Here is a 25,419-nt window from a genome sequence, read left to right on the forward strand (position 1 = left end):
TCACTGGTGCACAAGGAATCCAACTGTCATGATAACAAGGGGGTGAGGTGATACATTATGTACTCGTTACATGAAATGCAACAGAAATTAATGCAACAGTAGAACACCCCAATTATTCGATAGTGCTATGTCATGTTACAACCGATCCAGTACTAATGGTGATGCTGACTCCAACTGAGTGTATGAGCCGAAATCATGCGTGTATCACACAAACTGGAGATTATGGAAAGGGAAATTGTGTGCATTAATTAGTCGTAAACTGATGTCTTTCATTCCGTGAGTATAGTACAAGGTCAGTGAAATCCCACCACTAACCAATTTTTCAAACAGCCTGTTTGTGCACAATTAAGAGATTTTGGCTGTTTGTATGCGAGGCCACAGTACGCACATTGTTGCTGAACAGCTAAGCTCCTCCTCCTTGTGCCGGTGGCATTTGTAAGGGAACAATTTCTTGAAGCGCAGAGGAATAATTGGAACGCGGTTCACACTTTTTTTTTTGGAAGGAGCCACTCCTGCATTCTTGACTTGTAAAATGGCTACAGACCAGCCAAGACATAACAGACGAATTTTGCACTTGCCATCAAGCAGCATGAGCCCCCACTCCTGCTCTTTCAGCCAAGCCATGACCTGCTCGGCCTCCCAGGAACGTCTCTGAGTGTGCGTGATCATGGAATATGTAGTGATGCAGATCCCACAGCCTGTAAACCAAGACCATACAATTCAGCAGATTTCTACAGCAGAAAGCAAAAAATGGGCCTAAGGTAAGCAGTAATATGGAACCACCGTTGGACTTTTAACAGGAGCCTTAGAACACTAATATACACCATTTCTCACACCACCTTGATGCAATCAAATGTTTAACATTAGCCACTGGCGTGGTTCACACACGTCTGTGTGCTTCTTTTCGTCTCGCCCTGTGGGGTAGTGCTGTTTTCATCTGAACTTGGGCTTTAGCCAAAATAAACACCACCTGCAGGTCAGCACTGCATAGTTCATTTTCCTTGTTCACCCTGTGTTTTTTGCCCTGTCCTTGATTCATATAAAAAATGTTTGTTCTTATCTGCATAATGACTGCATGCCAATTTTCTTCCACACTATCATAAGAAGAAAAGTGCAGCTATTACAGAAGACTAAACAGTATCAAGAAGGCTATTGCGCTGTAGCATTCCGAGTTGACTAAATTTTCTCCCTGTTTGAGTGTACCTAACTGCACTGAAAATGTGCTTCGCATAAAGTATAATTACAAAAGTAGATCTGAACAAGAAGAATCAAATTGTAGGGTAGGCATAACATAGTTATGCTAGTAGCTGATAATATTCAACAGGTCAAATGGACTTCTAATTGCCCAACACACAAGGGGAGGCCTAAAAGCCTAATTTTACATGACCATTCAGTCTACTTAGGTTCCTTTTAGTACTTCAAAACTTGGATGTTAGAGTTTTGATTGTAATTGAGGCATTTTTATGTGCTTTTCTAAGTATATATATATTAATTTTGACATATAGTCCCCACAAATATTGATATTCTTCACTTGAATACTACTAATCATCCCTTGATATATGGAAAAGCAAGTTCTCTGTTTCCTCAAAGCTTTTACAAAACTGAAGTCGACAAGGGTCTTTTAAGGACTGCCTATGTTCAAACATAACAGTAAAAGACCCCTGCAATGATGTTCTCAAGACACTCTAGACAAGTTTCAACAAACAAACCTTTGAGAGTGTGAAATGTGTTCCTTTGCCAATACACTCCATAACAGCTAAACCTGAAAGCCTGTCCTCACCTTCTTCACTAAAAGAAAATATAATTAGTTTCTTAAGATCTGGCAATGTTAAGTGACCCGTGGCAAGGAATACCGTGGACATGAAGGCATTGGGTTCCTAAGCATCCGGCCACAAGACACAGAGGGGGGATAGGAAAAATCTACTAGTGCAGCTCAGTTTTCGTTATGTAATGTGCTCGTCTGCGGAATTCATCTCCTTGATAGGCACATGCTAAAGCACTTGACGGCGATTTCCTATTATTTGGGCTGCAAGTGCAACAGCAGGCATCGAACTAGGGCACCACTTCCTTTGTGCATCATCAATACCAAAACATCCAGCTCAAAATGTAAAGGTCATCTGTGGATGTCCTGGAGAGAAGCAGTTGGCTACCCCAGATGCTCTTGTAATTTTTAAATGTGCTGCTGTTTTACCAAAAAAAGCAATGGTAAAAAGGAATAAGCGATCCTCCCCCCCCCCCCCCCCCCCTTTTTTCACAACCGTGAGAAAGTTATTCGAATACGACTTGTTCTTTTACCAGAATTTTCTCTCGTCTCCATGATCTTAAGTCGGAGCATGCGATTTTGACCAGTTCTTAGTTACAGCTGCACCAAAACCATAAATGCATATCTGCAATGAGAAGAAAAAAAATTAAGAAGCTTTTGGGCCTCCCCTTGCATAGTGAACATTTGCAGTTACTGTGAGAATGAAGGCATCGAAGATGTTGTGGGTACGGATACAGGCAGTGCCATACAACTGTAGCGAACATGTCTCTTGCATATGCAACTAGTACTAACACCATGGCCACAAAGAGAAACTTTCATGCCATTTGTAGCAAATTACATTTGGCAAAACAAATGCTATGGTTCTGTACGGTGTGAAAATCCCCCAAAGTAAATAAAATTAACATATGCAGTTAAAGAATTAAGCAAATAACCTAAGTGGTTATGACTACACCAAGGAAACAAAAATAACAAAGCCTATAAATGCATACATAAAATGTACGAAATGGCGCTTATCTTCTCTTCACAATACCTTTCAGAACATTTTTACAGTAATTCATAGATCTCTACATCAGCTCTACAGCAATACTCAAGAAACAGTTACCCATAATAAGACCGAGACTCGGGTCAAGTACAAATCCAAAACCATATGAGCAATATAGCTGACAAGGCAAAGATTTAGGTGCACGTTAAAGAACCCCAGGTGGTCAAAATTTCCGGAGTCCCCCACTACGGCGTGCCTCATAATCAGATTGTGGTTTTGGCACGTAAAACCCCATAATTTAATTTAATTTTTAAAGCGTGATAATGATGGGCAAATAGAGTTTGTTGAGGTTATTTAACCCCTTGTTGCAACAAAAATAAAGTGCTGCTTTTATTGCACAAGAAAAGCAAGCAGTTAATGAAACAAAAATAGTCTTTACTATATTGCTTCGTTATCACTGTTTTTACTGGTGCTCTTTTACTGGCTAGTTTCTTCAACTTTGTTGAATAGTAAATATGAAATTTGTGCACGATAAAAGCCGCCTCCACATTCAGCGTTTTCCCGGTGTTTTCTGGCGTTTCGTCACCCGATGTCACTTCGCGTCGACGCTGATGGAGGTGCCAAGCCGAAACATCGTGCTCAAGACACACCAGAGAGCGCTGACCAATCAGCACATGGCTGCGGCCGCGCTGCTGGGAACTTTTGCAAGCGACTTCCGCAGCAACCAGTTTGCAGTGCATGCCACCAGGGGCGCCAGTGTCTCGTTGGCAAGGCGGTGCCATCTGAGAAAGCAGCTGCTCAGATCTTCGTGCGCGCTGCCGTAGAACTATAACTAAGGCATAAAAACCTTTATCAGGAATATTTCTAATAGTACACTTGAATGACATTACACACTGCTTCTGGTTAAACCTGTCTGGTCACATTGTGCAACACTGAGGTGGCGCGGTTTGCGTGCTTCTCATGTGGCTGGGTGACCTCTCTGGCGCCGTTGATGCAACGACACCGAAAAACACAACGGCAGGAGACACCGGTAAAAACGCTGAATGTGGGGCGCACTTAATACTGTATTGGTCTGTGCAGCAGCCCTTTGTCACAAAATGAAAATGAGTTACTGCAAATGCTTAAAAAAGAAAAAAAAAGCAAAGAAAGCATGCTTTCCAGCATCTGCTGGAATGAACCTGATGACAAACTGGAAATAAAGGCAAGCAAGAGTGCCACGGCAATAAATTGTGATCTTTCTGCAAACTTTCAGTAAGGTAAAGCAGAGGTAAAAGTAAAATCAATTTTTTTTGCACGCTTGAACTGAGGTGAGCAAATGCAGCTGCTCTTCAGCGGGGTCCACTCCTTGCATCCAGTGGCGCGCACCAACTCGACCCACTTCTGCCGCTGAGGGCCATTGCGGGAAAACCTATGCATGACTATAACCAGCCCTGAATGTGTTGGGCAGTAGTTAACGATGCACTATATCCCCAACGTTGTGCTGTACTCGCGTTTTGTGCAGGGTCAGTGCAGCTCAGTCAACAAAGACAGAGTGGGAAATCTCAACGGGCACGGCAAAAACTGTTACTGCGACACTGAGAGCATCCCACTACGACTAACAACAGAGGCAGACTGGGAGTGCGGCAATGAAGGGCTAGGTCATGGGACGAGCAAAAACACATAAAAGGAGCTGGTTGCCAACACAAACTTGTGACGTAGCGCTGTTGCTGTTAGCTCTGGGATGTTTACAAAGCCACATTGTTGATGTCAATGTCGCGAGGTGCTTTGCTTTGCAGTTTTCTGCGTGCACATACCTCATAAAACTGATTTTAAATATGTTTTAAGCTACATTTGCCGTTAATATTTTGAAGATGTGCGTGTGTCCACAGAAATCAATCTCACAAGTTATCTTGACTTCGAAATTTCGTGTCAGTACTCGCTTCTTTAAAATGATTATTATGTGGGAGAGTTCCTGAACAAGTACAATAGTACCATTTTTAAATATGTCACTTCAGTTTAAAGATACCTTTATACTGTACATGCTTGTTCGAACTGATGTGTGCAATTATCTACTTGGTGAAAGGTTGCCTCGACCTTGTGATTTCGTTACAAAAAAAAAAAAAGAAAACTATTCAACTTTTTCAGGACAATGCACCAGGTCTTCTAGTGTGCTCAATACATGCGATCTGTGGCAGACAACATGCAGTTAGAGCTCTATGTGCTGTCTGTGCAACCTGTAACAAACACATGCATGTGAAACGAAAAAAAAAAAAAAAAAAGCTATCTTAAAACATTCCTGACTAAGTCACCATTACACTGCACAGCACAATATCTTTATGAAGGCACAATCTTCATGTTGGTCAGTACCACTGTCTTGAAATTCATCTGAGCACAATAACGGAATGCCTTTTCAGAAAACAATTGCTGCCCATCCAACCAGTGTAAGTGCATTGTGTTTTACTCACCCATAGGCTTGTCCTTGGCCTCTGATGTAAACCTGCAAATGACGCTGTCGTCTGCTGTTGACCACATTTTGAACTGCAACAATCAAAACTAGAATTACCAAAAGGTTCCAAGCACTTGTAGTGCTTGAACGCTAAGCCAGCCAACAACAATGAAAAAGTAACAAGTAACTGCCAGTAACCACTGAACAACCAGTAAAATGAAATGTTTACCTGTGCTTTCCACTGTTCGACGGACACGCCCGAGTTACACAAGACAAGGCATCGCTTGCGTACGGTACAGCAGGCTGTGACACCCACCAGCGATTTTCCAGCACCTGCACACAAGACTGGCATTACAAGGGTGTTTCCAACCCCAAAGAGAACTTTCATCAACCTTTTCCATGCCGCTTTTCTTTTTCCTTCAGAAAACCGCCGTAATTTCCCAATTTTATGACTGATTCATTGCGAATAGTTTTAATTATTACAATATCAGCAGTTCAATTGTTATTTTCAGTTGTCTGTTAATATACCAGTTTTCACGTTTTTGAGTTGTAGATAGAAATGGACAGAGAAAAAATCTATACGAGGCTTGTCATTTTCCAGAACTGAAGTCAAGTGTGCTTTTGTTGTCCTCCATGCAAACCATCATTCCTGGTGCTGTGAGGAAAGGAAATCACAGAGGCCCCGACGGCAAAGTGTTTTCGTTAAGCTGCGTCCGTGTGAGACAGGCAGACAGAGGCTTGAACTCTCGCTTATAACTGTCAGCATTAAAGGGGCCCTGAACCACCCCTCGGGCTTGGTGAAATAACATAGTCCGCGGGTAGCATACGCTGTTGTGAACATCTCAGCCAAGCTCTGCTCTTGTACGCAGTCCGTGGAGCACGCAAGTGCAACGCGAAGTCACCTTTCTCTTAAACGCTCTCGATTCAAAAGATCCCATGATCCTCGCTCTTTTCTGTGTGCTTTATTTCGTAATAAAGCACACTCCAATACACGGCTGCAATTAGTCGCTGCGGTTTGCTACACCGCGGCCACCACGAGTCCAATGGCTAAGCGCACTGCGGCTCGCTGAGCCCAACCACCTTTGGCTTACATTTAGCGCTTCGTAGGCACCAAAATCGGAAGTCCAAAATAAAATTTGAACTGCGCGTCACGGTGACGTTTCCGGGGAGGAGCATTGTGGCCCCGCCCCACTCCGCCGTAGCCTTCGCAGTGCAAGGCATTGAAGGAGGAAGGGGAGCACAGCGGAGGCCGTGTTTGATTGCCAATAACTCCACTTCTGCTGAACGCATTGAAGTACTTTTTTGCGGCAAAGTGATTCTGACTGGCCTATTTTCACTTCTAATGTATTTCTCCACTTCAATAAAAAGTGGTTCAGGGCCCCTTTAAGTTGAACCTCCGAACCTTACTCACTAGAGCTTTCCAAGTGTAATTATTTACTTGAAGTTAATAAACAATTTTTTTTTTATCCAGCAATGATTTTCCAGCCACCAGCAAATCCAGCCGTCTAACTCTAACTACAACATATTATTTAAAATACAAGAACAGCAGCAAATTGCATTAACAGAACTCAAGGCAGCCTACCGCATGGAAGGACAATAACCCCCGATCTTCCTCGCCCATTTCCAAACATCTTTCTCAAGCTCTTCTCTTGATATGGTCGGAGTATGGCAGATGGCTTCAGGTCAACACTGTAAGGGAATGAAGTGCTTTACTCAGAAATACATCCTCTATGAGAAGGCAGCAACGGCTCTTGAACAAAATGTGCTTACTGAATATCTGGGTTGACAGTGTCATTCTTGAAGTCGTACTCGGCCAACAAAGGATACTCAAGTTCTATGCATCTGCAGAAGAAAAACCAAGATCCAGCACTTATGTTTCCAAAGTGTACAGGCCGTGATAAACTAAAATCAATCTTACCTTTTAGACATAAGGCTCTTCCAATAATATTACAGCGTTTTCTAAAGCAACCTTCCTATACAAATCAACTTGTACCACATTTACTCGTGTAATATCCACCCTTATCTTCTGATCGTTTGACAGGGCATAGGTCTTACACGACCGAGGCTAACGGCCCTTTCCTGACCCTGCACAACATATGCTCTACTGGGAATGGAACCGCAGATGACACAATAAAGAAACATTTATTAAGCATTCCTTCATTGTATTTGCGATCATTTATTGAGCCTGCTTTGGTACGTGTGCTGATGTAAATGTGCCTGAGAAAAACCTTTCAACATTTTGAGCCCTTAAAAGAAAAGTGCCATACATGAATAATACAGGACTTTATGTGAATGATTTCAGCACCTCCAACACTTGCAATTGCATGAACAGACTTAATGAGCACTAATATCAGCAACATAAGTATTGGCATGGAGGCAAAACAGTGCCGACATTGACAAAAGACAGTTAAAAAAAAAAGGGTAGAGAGAAGGCAGGAGGACATAGTGTTGCATTTCTCTTTGCTGTTTTTCGTAGCCCTGCTTTGTATCTAAATATGCTTAATCAAAAAACCCTAGTTCTAACACTTTCAAGAAACATGAGTTTCTCTATTGATACTGCCATCTGCTGCACCTATATTTTCATTACAGGTATGTCATGACCAGGAGAACTAGGTTACAAGCAGAGAGATGAAAATGCCAATTTAAAAAAAAAAGCCAACAAATTAGGCTCTTGTAAATAGTGAATATTTTCGGTTTCCAACACCTGAACAACAAGAGTTTTGGTTCTACAACTTTATTTTTCTATGTAGTGCATCTTAGAGTCATTAGGTGTCTGTAGCTCTCGTGTGCTGCTCTTTTGTTTGTTTATGGTGGCACTCGCTCTTTGGAGAGTACCTCCCACCCGCCAATGACTATTTTGTGCCGCTGATGGGAAGAACTCAATGACTGAGACGAAAACAGTAGTTTTCTGCTCCAGTGCAAGCGTGCTAAAGCACCCAGTGGGCACTGCTGGACCATAGTGTGTTTCCTTGTGCACTCTTCTCAACAGACTTGCAGCGGGTAAACAAACTGACAAACAAATGATGCTAATTGAACTATACAAATAAGCCATACTAGTTGGACCACTTATCAGTTTTCTTTGTACAAGCTAGTTCCAAGTCAGCACCGTATGACAAAAGAAAAGAAGAAAGACAAGCAAAAAAAAAAAAAAAAAAAACAAATGCTGCCTCTCCCATAATCGAGAGATGTAGGCATGCAATGGTTACCGGCAAAGCAGATTGGTGCCACGACGCAAGCCTGAAAGCTTACTGAGCCGAAAACCTGTGCCACAAAAAGAAAAAAAAATTATAGGGCTTTACGTGCCAAAACCACGATATAATTATGAGGCACGCCGTAGTGGGGGACTGCGGAAATTTGGACCACCTGGGATTCTTTAACGTGCACCTAAATCTAAGTACATGGGTGCTTTCGCATTTTGCCCCCATCGAAATGCAGCCGCCGTGGCCAGGATTCGATCCCGTGACCTCGTGCTCACCAGCCCAACACCATAGCCACTGAGCAACCACAGCGGGTTACACACCGCGGAACTCATGAACCGCTGGCATAGAAAAGAGCACAGGCAACCCTGTCTCACCGGCAAAAGATGACAAGCAAGTGTATGGTGCCCTGTATGGTGCCTTTTGAACATCGCTATTAGAAATGACAAATAAAACTTCAGCGTACTAGAAGTTACAGCTTGAGGGATATTGTGAACAAACATTAGGAAGAAACCGGAAGCAATATTTTTTTTTAAAGTTGTTTGGGCAGTAACTAACGTATGTAATGCGGTCCTGTACAACATGTTGAGGGCCAGAGACCGCATTTTCTTAAGTTTTTACTGGTTGCCTGGATGATCTCGTTTTGCTCTCGCAACTATGCTTGGAAGTTCTCGTTTCGTTCTCGCCCCATTCTTGTCTTGAGTGCCCAGATAACGGCTCCGGATTTTCGCTCAAGGTCTCTTGAAGGTCGCCGACGAGAGCTAAAGGCATTTCATCCTTAAAATGGCCCTCCATGCTGACAAAAAAAAAGGGGGGGGGGGGGGGGGGAGGCATGTATACAGCTCGTTGCCAAGTTTCTGTCTATAGGTAATCTCCATTCCCTCCCTAAACAACTGAACTTAAACTAAAAAAGAAAGAAACTGTCAGAAAGACTGTTATTTCAATTTGTGGATTGCTTTTATATATACACACACACACGCATATAAAATATCATCAGGACCACATACATACATCCTGTGAATTTCATGGTTCCTAATGAAAGATCAAAACCCCTACCTCTTTTGCAACTTCTCAATGTAGTCTTGGTTGACTTCAAATGACACTGTTTGAGAGTCTTCTACGTCATCTTCATCTTTCTCCATTTTCTCATAAAAGGCAGTAATGTCATCAGGGACGCTAGCTGCTTGAACTTTGTCATCAGCCTTGTCCTCTGTAGCGTGAGTTTTGATAGGCTAAAAACACAAAACAACATGTTAAGATAACCTTTATGCAATGCTAGATGATCATCCATTCGACAATTTCTTCCACTTGTACCAAACACTACAAAGTCGAAAATGTGCCTTAATTAGTGATCTCATCCCAAATCTTTCATGCGCACTATCCTAAGAACACTAACATTATTAGTATATTAGTAAAGGTCTTCACATTGACAGAGGGCGCATTGAAAAAAAAAATGTCTGACACTCAATTGCACTTCAAAAGAAAGTCTCTTGAAAGAAACAAAACGATCAGTGGAAATTCATCAGAATTTGGACAACTTATATAAGGTTGTTATAGAAATTATGACGTGTTTCCACTGATTTTTTTTGCTTGATGGAGGGTAAACTTACAAGTGTGGCACTTAGAATATCCCTCGTGACAACGCTCAGATCTGTGTCATTTTCTGCATCCCGCCTTAAGCGGCATGCCTGTATAACTGGATCCTTGAGAAGCTTCTGGAGTACATCCTGAAACATTCGTTCACAAACTAGTTGGAGCCAAACAAGCTGACAATACCCACAGAAAATGAACGATAAATGAACTATCGATAAATTATTAGAAAAGGTATCCTTACCGGGAAAGGACTTTCCACAAAGTACCGATTGTGCTTCAAGACAAGTTTGACTTTACCATAGCTGACAGTGCAAAGCTGAAAGAAATATACACTTGTAAAAATAAAAAAAATGTCTCAAATGCCAAAGTCTGCTACACAACGGTAAGCAAGGACGCTTGCTCTACTCCACCTTTATGAACTCTATGATACCCTCTGGAATGCTAGTCTTGCTAAGTCTCCTTAAGTATTCTATGATGTCTTGCGTCTGAAGTCCGACAGAGACTGCAGCATACAAGGAATAGGATGTCAGCTTGTATTCGTGAATGTGGTGTGGCCTGCAAACTGGCTGTAAAGAGAAAGTGCAGTCATGTCAGAACCATTGGTTATGAACACTTTTAATGTCATCAAAACAGGCACCAATCATAATACAGATACCACTCAGCTGGTAGTTACATTCTTACAAAGAAATTACATTTTGGGGTTTTACATGCCAAAACCACAATCTGATTAAGAGGAACGACGCAGTGGGGGACTCCCAATTAATTTCGTCCATCTTGGATTCTTTAATGTGCACCCATGGTAGTTTTTTTGCATTTTTACCCCTTCGAAATGCGGCCACTGCGGCCGGGATTTGATCCCACGCTGACAAAGAGAACAAAATCCAATGTTTCCACTTTTGACTTTAATTCTTTGGCCATGACACCAGCACGTCAGTGTGACTTTACAGATGCTTGCATAGTTTTCGTGCCTGGTGCAGATTTTCAAGCTAATCTATGAGTTCGCAGTTCCTCTACAACGTAATTTAATCCTTTTTTGTCAAGTAAATGCTATAAAAATTGATGACATAACGGTGTGCTAGTATGGGAACTTCAAAGTGGCATTCTTTCAGTTGCATGTCTTTTTCTGGGTTACTTTTAGTGTCCATGTATGATAAGACTGGCATTTATGGCACCTTAGAATCGTAATTTACTAATCCATCATGACTTAATATTCCTCTTCCTTGTTCCTTTAAAGGCAATTGAAATCAATCACGATATTAATTGTCCCAAGCAACTTACACGGTTGTCAATTTTCAAAACTCTGACTTCCTTATGTGCATAGTGTAAACTGACAATTTGACACACAATGTATGACTCAGATCCTGCAGCATTTCGCAATTATGTTTACTCCGACGCAGGAGCAATTTTGAAGCTTTTTTTTTAATGCATTGCACAACAGATGGAGGTCACCAATATTCAGTCAATTAAGTGCCATCATGAAATCCTCCAGAAGTAGTAATACACCTGCTTTTATTCTGGTCTTAAAGCATTGCTAATTAGTTTAGTTGGGGAAAACGAAGCCCTTTAGAGTGGTAGTGCAGTCAAATGCGTAACAATGCTACTGAATTCTCACAACTTAAACCAACGAGAAAGATCAGCTTACCTCAGATATAGCTATCAAAAAATCGTGCGCATGCTTATACACCGGTGAAAAGGCTTCTAAAAAGACATGGCCATCAGCAGCCTGCGGGAAATACAAAAATACAACGTATTAGCCAAATTACAGGCGTGGCAGTGGAGTACAACACTTCCTAGAGTGAACAAACAAGCGATTACAGGCAATAATGCCAGTTTCAGAGAGCATAGAAAGGCACAGCTTTTAGACCGCTTAAAACATAATCAGCCTCTTACCACCCAAAGAGGACGAGATGTATGATCGGGCCTAAGTTCCATTTGTGAACGATAGTCCTTGGCCCCGAATTCGTCTTCCGTTGCAGCGGTGCTGAGTTTCTGGCTAGCAGCAGCAGGCACTCCATCTTCAAAAAGCCGCGAAGAGAAGAAACACAAGGATAAACAACACCGGATGAACTAAATGACGAAACCGTTTATTAAAGCCGCTACGGCTATCAACAAAGAGTTTATCCGTGCAGAGAGAAAAATTTGAGTGCAGCACCTCCGTTTCCATCGTCGTCATCGCCCGGTTCTTCTGTCGTGTTTTCTTCAAATTCTTGCCTTTTCTTCCAGCGTTTCGCACCTGAAAACAAAGGGGCAACGCACAAAATCAACAAAATGAAGGCTACGGTCACGATTCAATGAGAGCGCAGCAAAACCTAATAACACCGAAATGACAGCCAGTGCGGCTTTCTTTTCTTTATTTCCTGACTATATTTTCTCTAAAACACTGACCTTTAGTTTTCCCCATGATCGCAAAGCTTAAGCAAAGTCAGTGACTAAACAGCCATGCCGGGAAGACAAGCACGGTAGTTTACGGCGCAACCGCGTGTCAGCACGAGCACGGCAAGGACAGACGCAGACCACCGTCCACGGACCGACTACGACTGATGTTGAAAGATGGAAATCGCAAGGCCAAGCGGACAGCTCTAAGCTTGTGCCGTTCCTTGAAATTTGTTACACCAATGACGCGATAGGGGCGCCACATGCCTTTGCAATTTTGCAATCAATTTACATAGCGAAGCGCAAGGTGTTGTAGGCATAGAGCGCTTAAACTTTGTGCGGTGAAAGAGAGAAACTTGTCAAAGCAAACATTAAAAATGGTCAAAGTTACTTACACGCAGAAAAAAAAACCTGACTCATAAAATGAGCTTAGTTTTTAAAATTTTGTACAACAGCTTCATATGGGTACGTTATATAAGTTGCATGAATGGTTGCATGAACGGTAATGCGTGAAGAGAACAGAGACGCAGAGAGGGCGCTTTCTGCAATTTTTCAAGTCCGTGGGTTGGACCCGACTTTTCTTTTGTGCTCCCGGAGGTCCTACACGTGTTGTGTTTATTTAATACAAAAGATATATTTCAAAGAGCAAGTGAAGCATGGAGTCCACGGGTAAGACGGTTTCCTATGCACTGTCTTCATCTTGTACGCTGCAAGCCTTCCCTCCACCGCTCTGGGTGCGAGGCAAAGCGTCAACTTCTCCGACAAAAAAATATACGTGTGATATTATTTTCCGCGGCACTCTTCCTGTTTATCATTTTCCCATTTTCACCGTTTGCTCTAGTTTATCTTTTGTCTGCCAGCATGTGATTTTCTGGCTTTAGGGTGACTCGTAGTTAGCCAAAACCCCGGAGGGACCAAAGGCATGCAAATGCCGGTAGGCCACACTCCACTGAGCTCGCCGTCTTTCTTTAGCCCTGAACGCCTGTGTTTCCTCAAATAGCGCGACACAGTACAAAGTTCTGCATCATGTTTGCCTGCGCCGTCGAAATAAGCAAAACTGCAGCGCAGGAATCCTGCATTGTGGCTTATGTGTTTTCGCTGCTAAAGAGGTGAAGTGTGGGAATCCAAGCCAAATATCGCTATGAATGGCTCATTGTGGAGGACGGAGTTCCTGTTATTTTAGTTTATACAGAGCGGCGGAGCTACATCTCCTGTAAAATATATTATGTGGTGTGCCTTTCAGCGACTCTTGAAACGTTTTATAGCATGGTGGTATGCTCTGAACTGCAGGCCGCGATCGGTCGTCAAAACACCGGCATGCGTCTTATCGACCCCTCTCTACCTCCGCACTCCTCTCCGATCAGAACTTGGCAAGCCAATTTTAGCGCACGCATGGAGAGCTGAGAGCTGATTTTTTAGCAATGCAATATTAAGGGCACTGCATGGATGCACTCATGTTTGTCTCTCTTCGGAGAGGGGAAAGAAAAAAAAATGTTTTAAAGCAGTACCGTGGTGCACTGAAGATTTTTATTGGTTGCTTACCTTTGTGTTTTGTTAGCTGATCGCCAGGCCCCCCTTCCCCCCCATTGAATGTTGGATTGTCTTTCAGTAGACATAACGATTTCTCACACTTTGGGTTGGAAAGATATGACTTTATACCTGCCTTTAGAGGTCCATGAAGTGAGTCAAACAACTTATTTAAAAGAAGGAAAAGGGTTATTTCTTTTCTTTGCTGTTCGAGAAAGCCACAAATGGCCAACACACTGTGACTCTCATTGGAGAGCCGGAGTGGGAATTGTTTCATAGTAATGTAGTCTAACTGAGCTGAGCCATCAATCTATATGCAATAAGTATGAAGTGCCTTCTAAACAGTGAAAAGAATCAAAAGTGTCGACCATTTTCTATTATCAGATTTCAGATGAAACAATATTGAAATACTGATTTGAATAGGTCCTAGTTCGTTGCATAGTGGATTCTGCTCGAACAAAACATTCAAAGCTTCTTCTAACACTATTAATTTATAAAGAAGTTGTAAGGTGCTCCTGCCGGAAGGACTTGTAGGAAATTAGGTTTTAAATAAAGCAAGGGGGAAAAAAATGTAAGAACACCATGCAAGTGTTCTTTCAAAATTGTTTTTTCCTTTTGGTGGTGTATTCAGTAGCGTTTATTACTAGCAGGGAAAAGGAATGCCAAAATTTCAAGCCCAAACTATCAATGCTGTGTCACATTGTTGGTTTCAAAGTTTATTTTTATTTTTTTTTGTCTGTTCTAGCACATGAAATTTCCTTAACCTCCTAGCTTGAGTTTGTAGCTGGCGCAATGAAGTCTTTATCGTTATGAAATAAACTAGACAGTAGGAGAGGATGTCAAAATGCATGGCATCGGGAAAAGCTGGTGCAAGAACTGCCAGGGGGCGTCGCCACCTGTTTTTCATTTTTGTGTATTCTCTTGCCTACCAACCATCTGCTCAAAATAAGGTAGAGCTTTCTAGTGTCCTATCTTAACGTACTGCCTCTCTATTTAGTGTCCCTTTAAATACTGTTCTTTTGTTTTGAATTTAGTTTTATGTGTGCCTTTATGTCATTGACTGAAAGGTTGCCATTGTATCATGATAGCCCTAGTTAAGCATCAATTAATGCATTTTAAATAATGCAGTCCGCCTGCCCTGATGTTGCAGCAATGCCAGCAGAACTAAACTAGGCAGCTTGCTCGGCTGTGTCCATGGCCTAATGGGTAACTTGTTTTGGAGCAGCATTGAAGTGAGCGCAACGTATATGAGAGGCACTCGAGGCCTTAAAATTGGAAGCCTTGTGCATTTTCTCTTTGGTCGTTTGCAAGAAATAGTGTCACAGATTGTAATTCACTTGCACATCAGAAGTTGAACTCAGTTCATTCTGTAAATCTGTGTAAAATTACAGTTCCTGTGATTTTCTTGTTACATTTTAATCACTTGCTTTAGTGCCAAGTGTTGTAATTGCACAACTGAAGCGGTCAGTGTTTAAAGCATGTGCAGTTAGCAGGTATCCTGAGCCTAGCATTGGTTTTGGTATTATTTGTGTGGAAATGAGCAATTTAAGTGAAGAATGCAAAATTGTGTCTATTGGCTTCTTCTCAATACTTATACCAGACAAAAATGGTTTAAAGGAACCCTGAAACGATTTTGATATTTTAGAAACTTACTGAGGTATGGTAGGTCCTTCTGATCAGTAAGTGACACGTTTAAACGGTCTGCTTAAACCGTGTGAATCGATACCAATCGCAGCGGTGCCGCTCCCGTGTGTTTTCAGCCGTTCCTCTCCCAATAGACGGTAGTTATCCCGATTGACATCACTTGGGCGAGCTATCCTATTGGCTACCCAGGTCGCGTCATCGATAATTTTTCCAACATTGTATGGTGAACAAATGTTCGTAATAGTTGGAATTTTCGTTAATTTGTTTCTACAAAAAGAGTAACAGAAAGAGAATGCACGACAATTTATCACTACACTCAAGCACTTCCAGCGACACAGCAAGTGTCGGCTGCTTGTGTTTACGTTCTCCGTGTTCACGTGAGCTGCGCGGGCATTGCTGCTCTCGAGCTTTCTTTTCGCGAGCACCATGGATCGACCATGCTACCTTGTGGGCCGCACATCTAGCGATCGGCAACATGTCAAGCCGCGACATCGTGTCCCTCTGCAAGGCAACATGCGAGCGGTGTGGCAGCGCATCGGGCTGTCGGTACCCGATCGGCGCAGCATCCACACGGTTGCGGCCGTCACTTCACACTAGAGTAAAGGCCAAACCCCATATGCGCGAAAATGCACGCGACAGCGACGAGCGACGGTATGAGCGACGAAACAGGCCGTTCGCGCGACGTGTCGCGTGGTCGAAATCGCGCGGTCGCTCGGTTTCTCAAATTTGAAATCCGTCGCCCGGAAGAGCTGTGCTCAAGCAGCCAATAGTAAAACACCGGAACAGGATGTACATCAGTGACGTACTGCCGGTTATGATAAGTGGTTCTTGAGGGAAAGGGAAAGGTTGGCGCTATCTTCTGCAGCCCTTGAGGGAGCACGGCTCAGCGCCAACCGGTTATCTCCACGCACGGTTTTCGTCGATTGCCATGACCTCCTCTCCTCCTCTGCGCCCGAGTCACGTGCACACAGCGAGCAAATAAAGTAATGTTTATGCACTTGCATATAAAAAAAAATACTGCAGGACAATGATAAAAAATTTTATGTATTACTGTGCAACAAAACATATTATTTTACACTGCATACCGCTGTCAACGCGCCACATTTAGTACGAGTAGACGCCCTCTAGCCAGCAACAATGGAGATCGCTCGCTGAAGCAGTCGCGCGAATGGGGTTTGCCCGTGCAAGCGACAGCTTGCGCGAAGGCGATCTACGTCGCGTCGCTCGTCGCTGTCGCGCGCATTTTCGCGCTTAAGGCCCAACCGCATGCACGCGATTTTCGAGCGACAGCGACAAGCGACGGCGACGAGCGACAGGTTTTGCCGTCGCGGAGGGCTATCCGTCGCTGTCGCTGGTCGTGTCGCCGGTTTCTGGCCAGCCAGAAAATATCGCTTGTCGCCCGGAAGTCAGCGCGACGACATCCGCTGGGGACAGTGATTGCACACCAACATGGCAGCATTCAGTCTGCCCGCTTCGATCTGAATTCGCTCTTGCAACTTGCTCTCTGCTGTGACAGCAAAAAATAAATAGTACAATCAGTCATCGCTTCACCTCATCGCTAGCTGAAGACTAAGTATCGGCGCTCTCTTGTCGTTATTATTGAGATCGGTTGTTTTGTTTTGACGCTGTTAGGCCTGAGACGCCACCGAGAGCCGAGAAAGTGTTTCAAGTTTTACTCAACAGATGGCGCCACGGCAGCTTACGCTGGCGGCATGGGACGGAGTTCCACTGAGGATGCATGGGACGACGCGATTGCGTTAAGGGCCCCGTGTCGCGGAAAATCCGGTGTCGGCGTCGTAGCCGGCGTAGGCGTCCTGTGAGCGAAAAATATTTTATACGGCATTTAAGTTCTATCACTAAAGTTGCTCATACCTTGTCTTGCACTCTTTACAAAGTTATCCCACGGAATTTTGAGAATGACAGCCTACAAACGAATGCCATGAAAAAAAAAAATGACACCATCTTCCCGTAGGGGAACCCCGAGTAGTATGCGAAGCAGCCATGGAGGGGACTCAAGGTAGTTTTATCAGCTGTATAAACTTGGACATGCAGCGGCACCAGCAACGCGCAGAACTGTTGGTGACTGTTGCCGGTGCCTCTGGGGCGCCTACCGTCGCGTCTCTAACCTAAGCTGCTTCGCATTATCGCGCGCGGAGCTGCAGGTGTTGCCATTCGTTCGGCAATCCGGAGAGGAGAGAAGGAATGCCAAGAGGAGAGATGAGACGAGGAGGATGCGCATGCGCAGTAGGGGTGTGGACGCCGCACGGCGGAGGGAGGGAGTGACATAGCCCCGAGCATAAGATGCTTCGCATCTAAAACACCGACAGCGCATGCATTTTATGTTAAATCTTCTAAGACTGAAATATTAAAAGTGTGAAACAATAACTGAAGATTGGCCCACGCATGAGGCCGCGTTTCTACCAGAAAGCTCACCTTCGTGCATAGCGCTCGCCGCCAACGTTTCCCGGTAAACATTACGGTTACATAAGTTGCCGGGTAGCGTGAGAGGCAGTCAGCGATCTTTGAATGCTATCGCGTTCCGCTCTTAAAGGCGAAGCTTAAGCGTCCTGTAAAATTTTATTACCACGGGCCTTCGCTTCGGGAGTGGTCTCCAGGGTTGCTGCCGCTATCCTCAGTTCGGGGAGGGGGGGGGGGGTAGGCTTTCACAGAATTACCTGGTATCCGGCCCTCATGGGCTTAGGGGTAAATCCGTCAGTTTCCAACGTCAACGAACTTGCCCATAACCGTACGCGAGAAATCACGTGCCGTGGCGGTCCGGGCGGGTTCGCGGAGAGCTTCAGGGATCCACTTGGCACCTTTCACGAAGTTACGTCTCACTATCAGCTATCAAGGCGAAGGTACCCCCTCCCGCATTCCAAACTCACTAGACCGCAGTCGTCGGCTCTCCGGATGGTGCATTCAGGTTCGTTCCCGTCTCGTAGCACGTTTAGTCACTTTGCTGAAGGCATAGATCCAGGATGCCCTAGCTGCAGGGAGGATAAGTGCACAGTCGCTCACATGCTCTGGCAGTGCCCGGCGTTACGTGGCGCCTATTATGAAGTTCAGCACATAGCAGGACTGGGAGAGGGCCCTTAAAAGCGGCAACTCTCAGTCCAGCTCTCGGCAGTCCAGGAGGCCTGCGAACGGGCGGAGGGCCACAATCTTCCAGCAACCGCGGCGGTCCCCCCTTCGAGGGGTGTCTGATCGGGGTTCTTCAGGACCAAATAAAGTTCATTGCACCTCACCTCACAATAGAGTTTTAGCGTGTCCGGTATTCGGGTAAACGCAAGCGGACTGTGCCTGAGCGTCTTACCGGATGAGCGGAGGCGCAAACGTGTAAGGCCTGCGCGGTACAGCAACCTGGTGGCACAGAGCTCAACCAGTCAAACGCAGAGCTAATACTGCATTAGCCAAGTGTATTTTACTTTGCTGCTGGTGAAAAATTTTCGGCAGGAGCTTAATCGTGAACACGATGTCCTTTTAAATGTTTTGCGCGTGGTTACAGCAATATTAGCTTTGTGTTTGGCTGGTTAGCTCCGCGCCACCAGGTAGCTGGGCCGTGCAGGTCGATCAGGCCGCTCATGTACGTCTCCGCTAAAGCTTCATAACAGCGGTAGTAGTATGGAGGGGCTTTAGTTTACGTCTCCACCTATCCGCCAAAACGCCCAGCTCGTCTCTGGTTACCGGACACGCTCGTCGTTGCGACAGAACGCTCGCTGCTTGGATAGCTCTCGGCCAGGCAAGGTTAGCGGAGAGGTTGGAGAGGCTTCGCGCGCGGGCTCCAAGACCACCGGAAGTAGCCGACACGTCACATCATGGCGCAGAGCCAGTGAAGGCGGAGCTTAGCCCCGATCACTCGGCGAACGAGTTGAAGAAAAGCATGGCTGAGGAGGAGGGTAATTTGTAATCGTCTGTAGCTCTCTTAATATGGGACGCTTCATTGAAATTGTGACGCTAATGTTTTACTGTAGCTGTAGGGTGTCTACAAAAATTATTCAAACTCTTTCAGGGACCCATTATTGCAAATTACAGTCTGCGTTGTTACGGGCCGAGGTTTGGGGGTACCTTCAACGGCGTCTGCTTGGAGCTCGAACCAGGTCGACCATTGGAGAGGGTCCGGCAGGGAAGACGAGGCGACGTAAAAACAAGTAACAGAAGTTTAATCATAGGCTTTGGTTTAATACATGGTTACGAGTGCGCGGTGTGCTCCAACGAAAACGTACAAGTTCAGCGTGCATGCACCTGCATGCTAGGGCAACGCAAAAGTGTTATCCACGTGGCTGGAAATCTCCCCCTCTTCTCTGTCACTGCAGGACATGGGGTAGGAGTAGAGATGGCGGTTTACCGGAGCGGGGTGAACGTCCTCAGCGGGGGAGGAAAGGTTGAGGGCGGCACGTCTGGTTTCTCATCTCTGACCCTCGCTACTGACACGTTTATTCATGTTGACGAGCGAGATCGTTAGGCACGTCGATTATCATGCGTTAGCACGTGGCCTAAGCGTGGCCGCTCAACGTGAATCGGAATTTACTACACGTGGTCTGGGCATCGCAGCTCTAAGGGAAGTTAAAGTAAAAGCGAGAATCAGTAATAAATTAACAGCCCGTAATATATATATATATTTGGTGGAGGCGCCCAGCACCTCCACCAAAATGTTGCAGGAAGAAAGCAGGCCCACGAGTGTAGAAGGATGTATATTTACAAGCGAAGAAATATGGCGTTCAGGCAACGGCCAGAGACTTCGTCTTCCTCTCGTTCGCGTCACCTTCTTCTTTCCCTTCACCGTAACAATATATATACGGGCTGTTAATTTATTACTGATTCTCGCTTTTGCTTTAACTTCATCATACTTGCAGTTAGCGCGTGCCACAAAGCATTAGAGAAAACTGCTAGCGTAAACGCTCATTTATAGGCTGTGTTGTTCTCTCCCGCAACATAGGTCGGCCCGGAATATAGGTTGACCGCTGACCTTGGCTTAACCTAGACGACGACTCACATTGTGCTAAAGACCGCTATATAAGACGAGGGCCTGTTCCTTTTTCGAGAAAAAAAAAAAAATCTCGACCTATGTTTCGGTTTATACGGTAACTGAGCGAGGCATTTGTTTATGCTGCTGTACCGAATGCACCGTCTCTTGTTTCCCGTTTGACGTAGAGGTAAGCAGTGCATCTCCGGAATTAATGTCAGCATAACACCTACACCCATCTACGTAGCGAATCGGAATGCGACCGGCAGCCTGCGCGAACGGTGGCGGACATATGTTGGCACAGCGCTGTGTCGCCGCTTGCCGCTTATTGTGTACGCGCCGTGCGGAGTGAAGAGTAGTTGATTTCACATCGCTAAGGCCAGAATTGAACTACAAAAGCAGTTTTTTTCCTACTGCTTAATTACGTTTCAGCTCAGGTCCGCCTGTAGCGGGTGTACCAAGGAGGTTTTAAATAAGGTTGCTGGAGTGGCAGCCCCCGCAGTTTCTTAGCAGCGCAGGTGAAGCCAGAGTTTGCCTATACTTCTATTCTCCGAGCACTTCGAGGGCAGTAACTATCATGCGAGCCCTGCTTTGCTGCAGAGTTGTGGCATGTCAGCGAAAGGACGCTGTGGCGTCGTATAGCAGGGTCCTTCCAATACTTTTCATCTGGTAATGAAACTTCCTCGTAACGCCATGGGAGATAAAGCTTTAATGGGAGAGCTTCATCAGCGCCTCCTATTTATATATATAATATGTATGGTTTGTGAGTGGTGGCGCTGGCTAACACTCCCAGCGTTAGTTCCAGTTGTATAACATAAATACCCCAGAAAGCGGATGGGAAAACGGTTCCGCGGTAGCTCAATGGTGAGAGCATCGCACTGCGTAATGCGAAGGCGTGGGTTCGTTCCCCACCCTGCGGACAGTTGTTTTTTCATCCGTTTTCATTTCTATTAATTTATCATTTCTTTAATGCGATTAGCGTGTGCAAGTAATTTCCCCTATGTTGTTCTTGGTGTTAATGTTTGTTGGCTTCTTATGATATGATTAATAAAAATCGGGTCCCTCGGTTCCCTTTCTTCTCGTTCATATATATATATATATATATATAAAGGCTATATATATATATATATATATATATATATATATATATATATATATATATATATATATATATATATTGAATAGAGGAGGCGCTGGCGCATGTAGCTGGTGAACTGGAGCATCCGCCGAACGGACGCCGCAGACATTCTCTGTGTACGCTCGCTATTGCGCAAGGGTCAACTGCCTGTATCGGCGTGTGAATATTGTAGACACAACGTGCAAATAACCGCCCCGTTTTATTGCGATAACAATTATATGGGCACTCCAGGCGCATTTCTGCCGTCGGAGTCGCCGTGAGGTTCCATATAAAGTTCACGCCGTTAAAGTCCACGGGCGATAAAATCTGTCGCCGTACGCTGTATGTGCGAGTGAACGCGTGCGACGGTGAGCCGGCAATCGCGGCTCGCGCACGCAAGGGCGGGAAGGAGGAAGGAAGCGCGCATGATTCCAGTCGCGCACAACGCTCCGGAGGGGAGGGTACTAAAGCTACGAGGCTGCGGTTTAAAACTATTATAATAAAGGTACATGAATGAAATTTGGCGTCCTAAATGGAACTGCCTTGAACTCTAATTTATCCAAAATTTAGCTTCCTTAAGCGTGTAGTTGCCGGGCTGTTTACAACAGAAGTTTGCGATATTTGGAAATCTTCAAAAGCAAATTATCCAAAAAGTAAAAACTCAAAATTATTTTGATGCGTCTAGGAATTAGATAAATATGTCCTAAAGCTACAGTGCAAGCAGCAATGCAGTACATGCAGTAGTTTCTCCTAAATATGGTCACAACAGACACAGTTCGCAAAAATCATGTATCTCATGCGTGTTCTTGAACATTTATCTCTAAATCACATTAATCAATTTCTCTATATTATATATAGTTGGAATCTCCAAGGATTAAGCTTTGTTATGGTATATGCGACAACTTTATATCCTAAGTAGAAGAGCCGCCACGGTTGCTCCAAAAGTACTGAAAACGGGGGGCTCGTGCCGCCGGAGTGGGACCGCCACCTTAAGTTAGTCCCATTTCAGTCGACCTAGGCTTCTTGCACTAAATGACTTTTGAGAATGTACAGTTATTTGTGAACGCATATTGAAAAGCAGAAACAAGGCATATGACGCAGAAAACATGTGCATGTACACATGCACAGCTTACCACTTCATCCTCCATCTTGCAAATAAACGTGTCATTGCGAAATGCAAAAACGCCCGTGTGCTTGTGTTGTAGGTCACGTTAAAGAACCCCAGGTGGTCAAAATTAATCCGGAACCCTCCACTACGGCGAGCCTCATGATCATAACTGGTTTTGGCACGTAAAACCCCAGAAATAAGAAAAAAGTGCCATTAAAGTTTTTCTAGTTTTCGGCAGTCCCATTACCTGCCTTGAAGACAACAGTCTGCGTTCATTGCATGTCCTCGTTAATAAGATGCTCCTCTTGTTGCTCCGGGGTTGTAACTGAGGGAAGGCGTTTGGAGCCCGGCGAAAACGAAAATCGCACGACATCATCGTCCAGCGGATCGGGCAGCTCTGCCTCTAAACATCAGCTTTTGGCGATACCGATCTTTTGCTTCGGTGCTTAGCGCCTTAAAGTAGTCGCTCGTCATCTCGACAATATTCACGATGGAGAATCAGCTCATCACAGATTCCAGCAAGCAGTGCAAATATCGACACGCCGGCCTCACGTCGCGCATGTCTTCAAACAACATAGCCGGAAGTGCTTCTAGCTCTCCTGCCGGAAGTTCCGATGGGGCAACCAATCAGCGGCAAGCGAGGTTTGTTTGTAAACACTGAAACCGTCTATATATGTTCAGTATAAAAAGGCTGTCCCCCTCTTTTGGGCGGTATGAGTGCAGTAAGTACGTGTTCCATCCCCAAGTGCTCGTCAAAGCTGTGCTGTAGTGCTGGTAAGGTTCGACGAACAAGGATTGCGATGTTGGGTTTGCTTCCTACGCTGGTGGCTGTGTATTGTTTGTAACATCCTTTCGTTTCGTGAAGGTCTATCACGTCTGGATTATGCGGCTGCCAACGAATTGCTGGAGGTTTCCCTTCTTTTAGCGGTACCCCCTGCAATTCCATTGCCATATATCATGGCTACAGCGCGGAGCCACGATTTGCGTGTGAAGACTCAACGGGCGGCGTACCGCTTATCGGTGCGGGATACGGAGGCGTGTGCGGCGGCTGGACCGCGTGCCGTATCGGTCCAGGCGCCGCAGTCGCCGAGTGTGGTTCATATGGTTTGAAGAGGGGTGTTGCTGTAGCCTTAATGGGCTGTTGCTGTAGCCTTAACGGGCTGAATTGCATTCCCCCCTCCTTGCCATACTGATTGACTGAACCAGTGGCACAATTTGGCAACTTGAGTGACCTGGGCATTCACTGTTTTTCGCTAAGGTTCGGATAATATCCATCAGTTCTTGCAAGGCAGTGAACTTCTCATCGAATTGCAAGGCAGGGAACTTCTATCAAACTCCAGTTCTGAATTGCTATTCTGGCATGCTTCTTGAGCCTTTCGTTTATGTGTGTGTGTGTGGGTCCCCCCTGCTCGGGCTGGTCTGCAGGGTTTGTTTAGGGGGTCCGGGTTGGGGAGTCACCGATTTTGCCTGACTGAGTTGATCAGCCACCGGCTTTTATGCCTGGGATGTTAGCCTTTTAATCTCTGCTCTATGTGTTTGATTTTCCAGCTGTTGTTTTAAGACAAGTTCGCTAAGATGATTAATTTTTTGCTCCAGGACTCGCATGTGCGTATTTTCTCCCTCTCCGCCGTGAGTGACCACGCTAGCCCAGCTCACCTGGTTGGTGTGTTGCGCCGGCGTCCGAGCTCGATCTGGACCTGGAAGTTCTCGATATGGGGAGCGAGACTCGGGCCGCCGCTGCTGCGGCAGTGGGTGGTCGACGGTGGTACTATTCCCTCGTCGTTCGCGGGAGCAGTTGGCTCTTATTCGGCTGAGGCTTCGTGACCGCCCCCGAGTTCGCGACCGCCGGCGCAGTCGACGCTGTTGTCTTCCGTCTTACTACAGGTGGCGTGGCGAAGCGCCTCCTGCTAAGGCTCCTTACCTGCTGCTACCGCGCGAGACTAATGGCGAATTCCATTGGGAGAACAGGAGCACTCAAAAACACGCTGAAAGTGCTCGTTCCAGAGGCGACGTGTTTCAGTGGTCGAACAGGAGTGGGAGCGCCGTCATCCAGTGGTAGAACAAGAGCAGTTTCGCGGCGCCGAGAGCAGCTTGGAGCAGTCCGGACTGCTCTCGCTTGAAAAGCGGAGTACGGAGGAAGTCACGTTGCTTAATCATATCCTCCTCATTTCTTTTTATTTTGCTTCAGCCGGCGCGCGCGGCGGCAATGGCGGCAGCCTAGCGTGGTTTGTGTTTTGACACCGCTGATTTTGACGTCGGTGATACGAGCGAGCTTCGCAGCGATTTAGCGACAGATCCTGGCATTTCTAGTCCGCCTTGCTTCTCGTCGGATGCGCGGGGGACAGCGGCAGCAAAGCGTCTTCGCCTTGCTGAAGTGCTTGAGACGCTCGACGGTGACAGCAGCGAAAGCTGCTAGAGCTCAACTTGAGATGATCTTCGCAGGCGGAAACGTTGAGGAATGCGTCGGCGCTGCACAAAAGTATGTAGTACGTGGCCGCAAACGGTGACAGCATTAAGCCCGACAGATTACAAGATGATCAGGCGCGTTTTGCCGCTCTCCTGCAGAGAATGGTGGGACGTCGATTGCTTAAGTCACATGGTACATTTCTCCTCACAAGTACCCCTCCCACCTGCTCTCCGAATGCACGCCGTATTCCAGTGGCGGGTCGAGTGTGCCTGCTCTCACTGCGCTGTCACCCGACTCCGCACTGCGCGGCGCCCTGCTCCT

At 45.5% G+C, this 25,419-nt stretch overlaps 2 protein-coding genes across 3 annotated transcripts in view; one reads left to right on the plus strand and one right to left on the minus strand.

The window, feature by feature from the left end:
* LOC119441936 (general transcription and DNA repair factor IIH helicase subunit XPB) overlaps nt 1-12,504 on the minus strand; it is a 32,674-nt gene extending 20,170 nt beyond the window's left edge. For both annotated transcript variants that reach the window (XM_037706607.2, XM_049661746.1), the window contains exons 1-13: nt 12,345-12,504; nt 12,112-12,192; nt 11,850-11,974; nt 11,602-11,682; nt 10,370-10,525; nt 10,201-10,275; nt 9,977-10,093; nt 9,423-9,598; nt 6,940-7,011; nt 6,752-6,858; nt 5,399-5,502; nt 5,189-5,261; nt 579-698 (exon numbers count right to left, since the gene is read on the minus strand). In XM_037706607.2, coding sequence (XP_037562535.1) covers nt 579-698; nt 5,189-5,261; nt 5,399-5,502; nt 6,752-6,858; nt 6,940-7,011; nt 9,423-9,598; nt 9,977-10,093; nt 10,201-10,275; nt 10,370-10,525; nt 11,602-11,682; nt 11,850-11,974; nt 12,112-12,192; nt 12,345-12,360 — 1,303 coding nt within the window. In that variant the 5' untranslated portion in view covers nt 12,361-12,504. The remainder of the gene's footprint in view (nt 1-578; nt 699-5,188; nt 5,262-5,398; nt 5,503-6,751; nt 6,859-6,939; nt 7,012-9,422; nt 9,599-9,976; nt 10,094-10,200; nt 10,276-10,369; nt 10,526-11,601; nt 11,683-11,849; nt 11,975-12,111; nt 12,193-12,344) is intronic.
* A 353-nt stretch (nt 12,505-12,857) lies between these two features.
* Nucleotides 12,858-25,419, plus strand: part of LOC119441938 (interferon-inducible double-stranded RNA-dependent protein kinase activator A homolog) — a 45,494-nt gene continuing 32,932 nt past the window's right edge. The window contains exon 1 of the mRNA XM_037706608.2: nt 12,858-13,001. Within this exon, the coding sequence (XP_037562536.1) occupies nt 12,989-13,001 (13 nt within the window). The 5' untranslated portion in view covers nt 12,858-12,988. The remainder of the gene's footprint in view (nt 13,002-25,419) is intronic.

Source organism: Dermacentor silvarum, chromosome 2 (genome assembly GCF_013339745.2).
Source record: "Dermacentor silvarum isolate Dsil-2018 chromosome 2, BIME_Dsil_1.4, whole genome shotgun sequence".
In the NCBI taxonomy this organism is placed as follows: Eukaryota; Metazoa; Arthropoda; class Arachnida; order Ixodida; family Ixodidae; genus Dermacentor; species Dermacentor silvarum.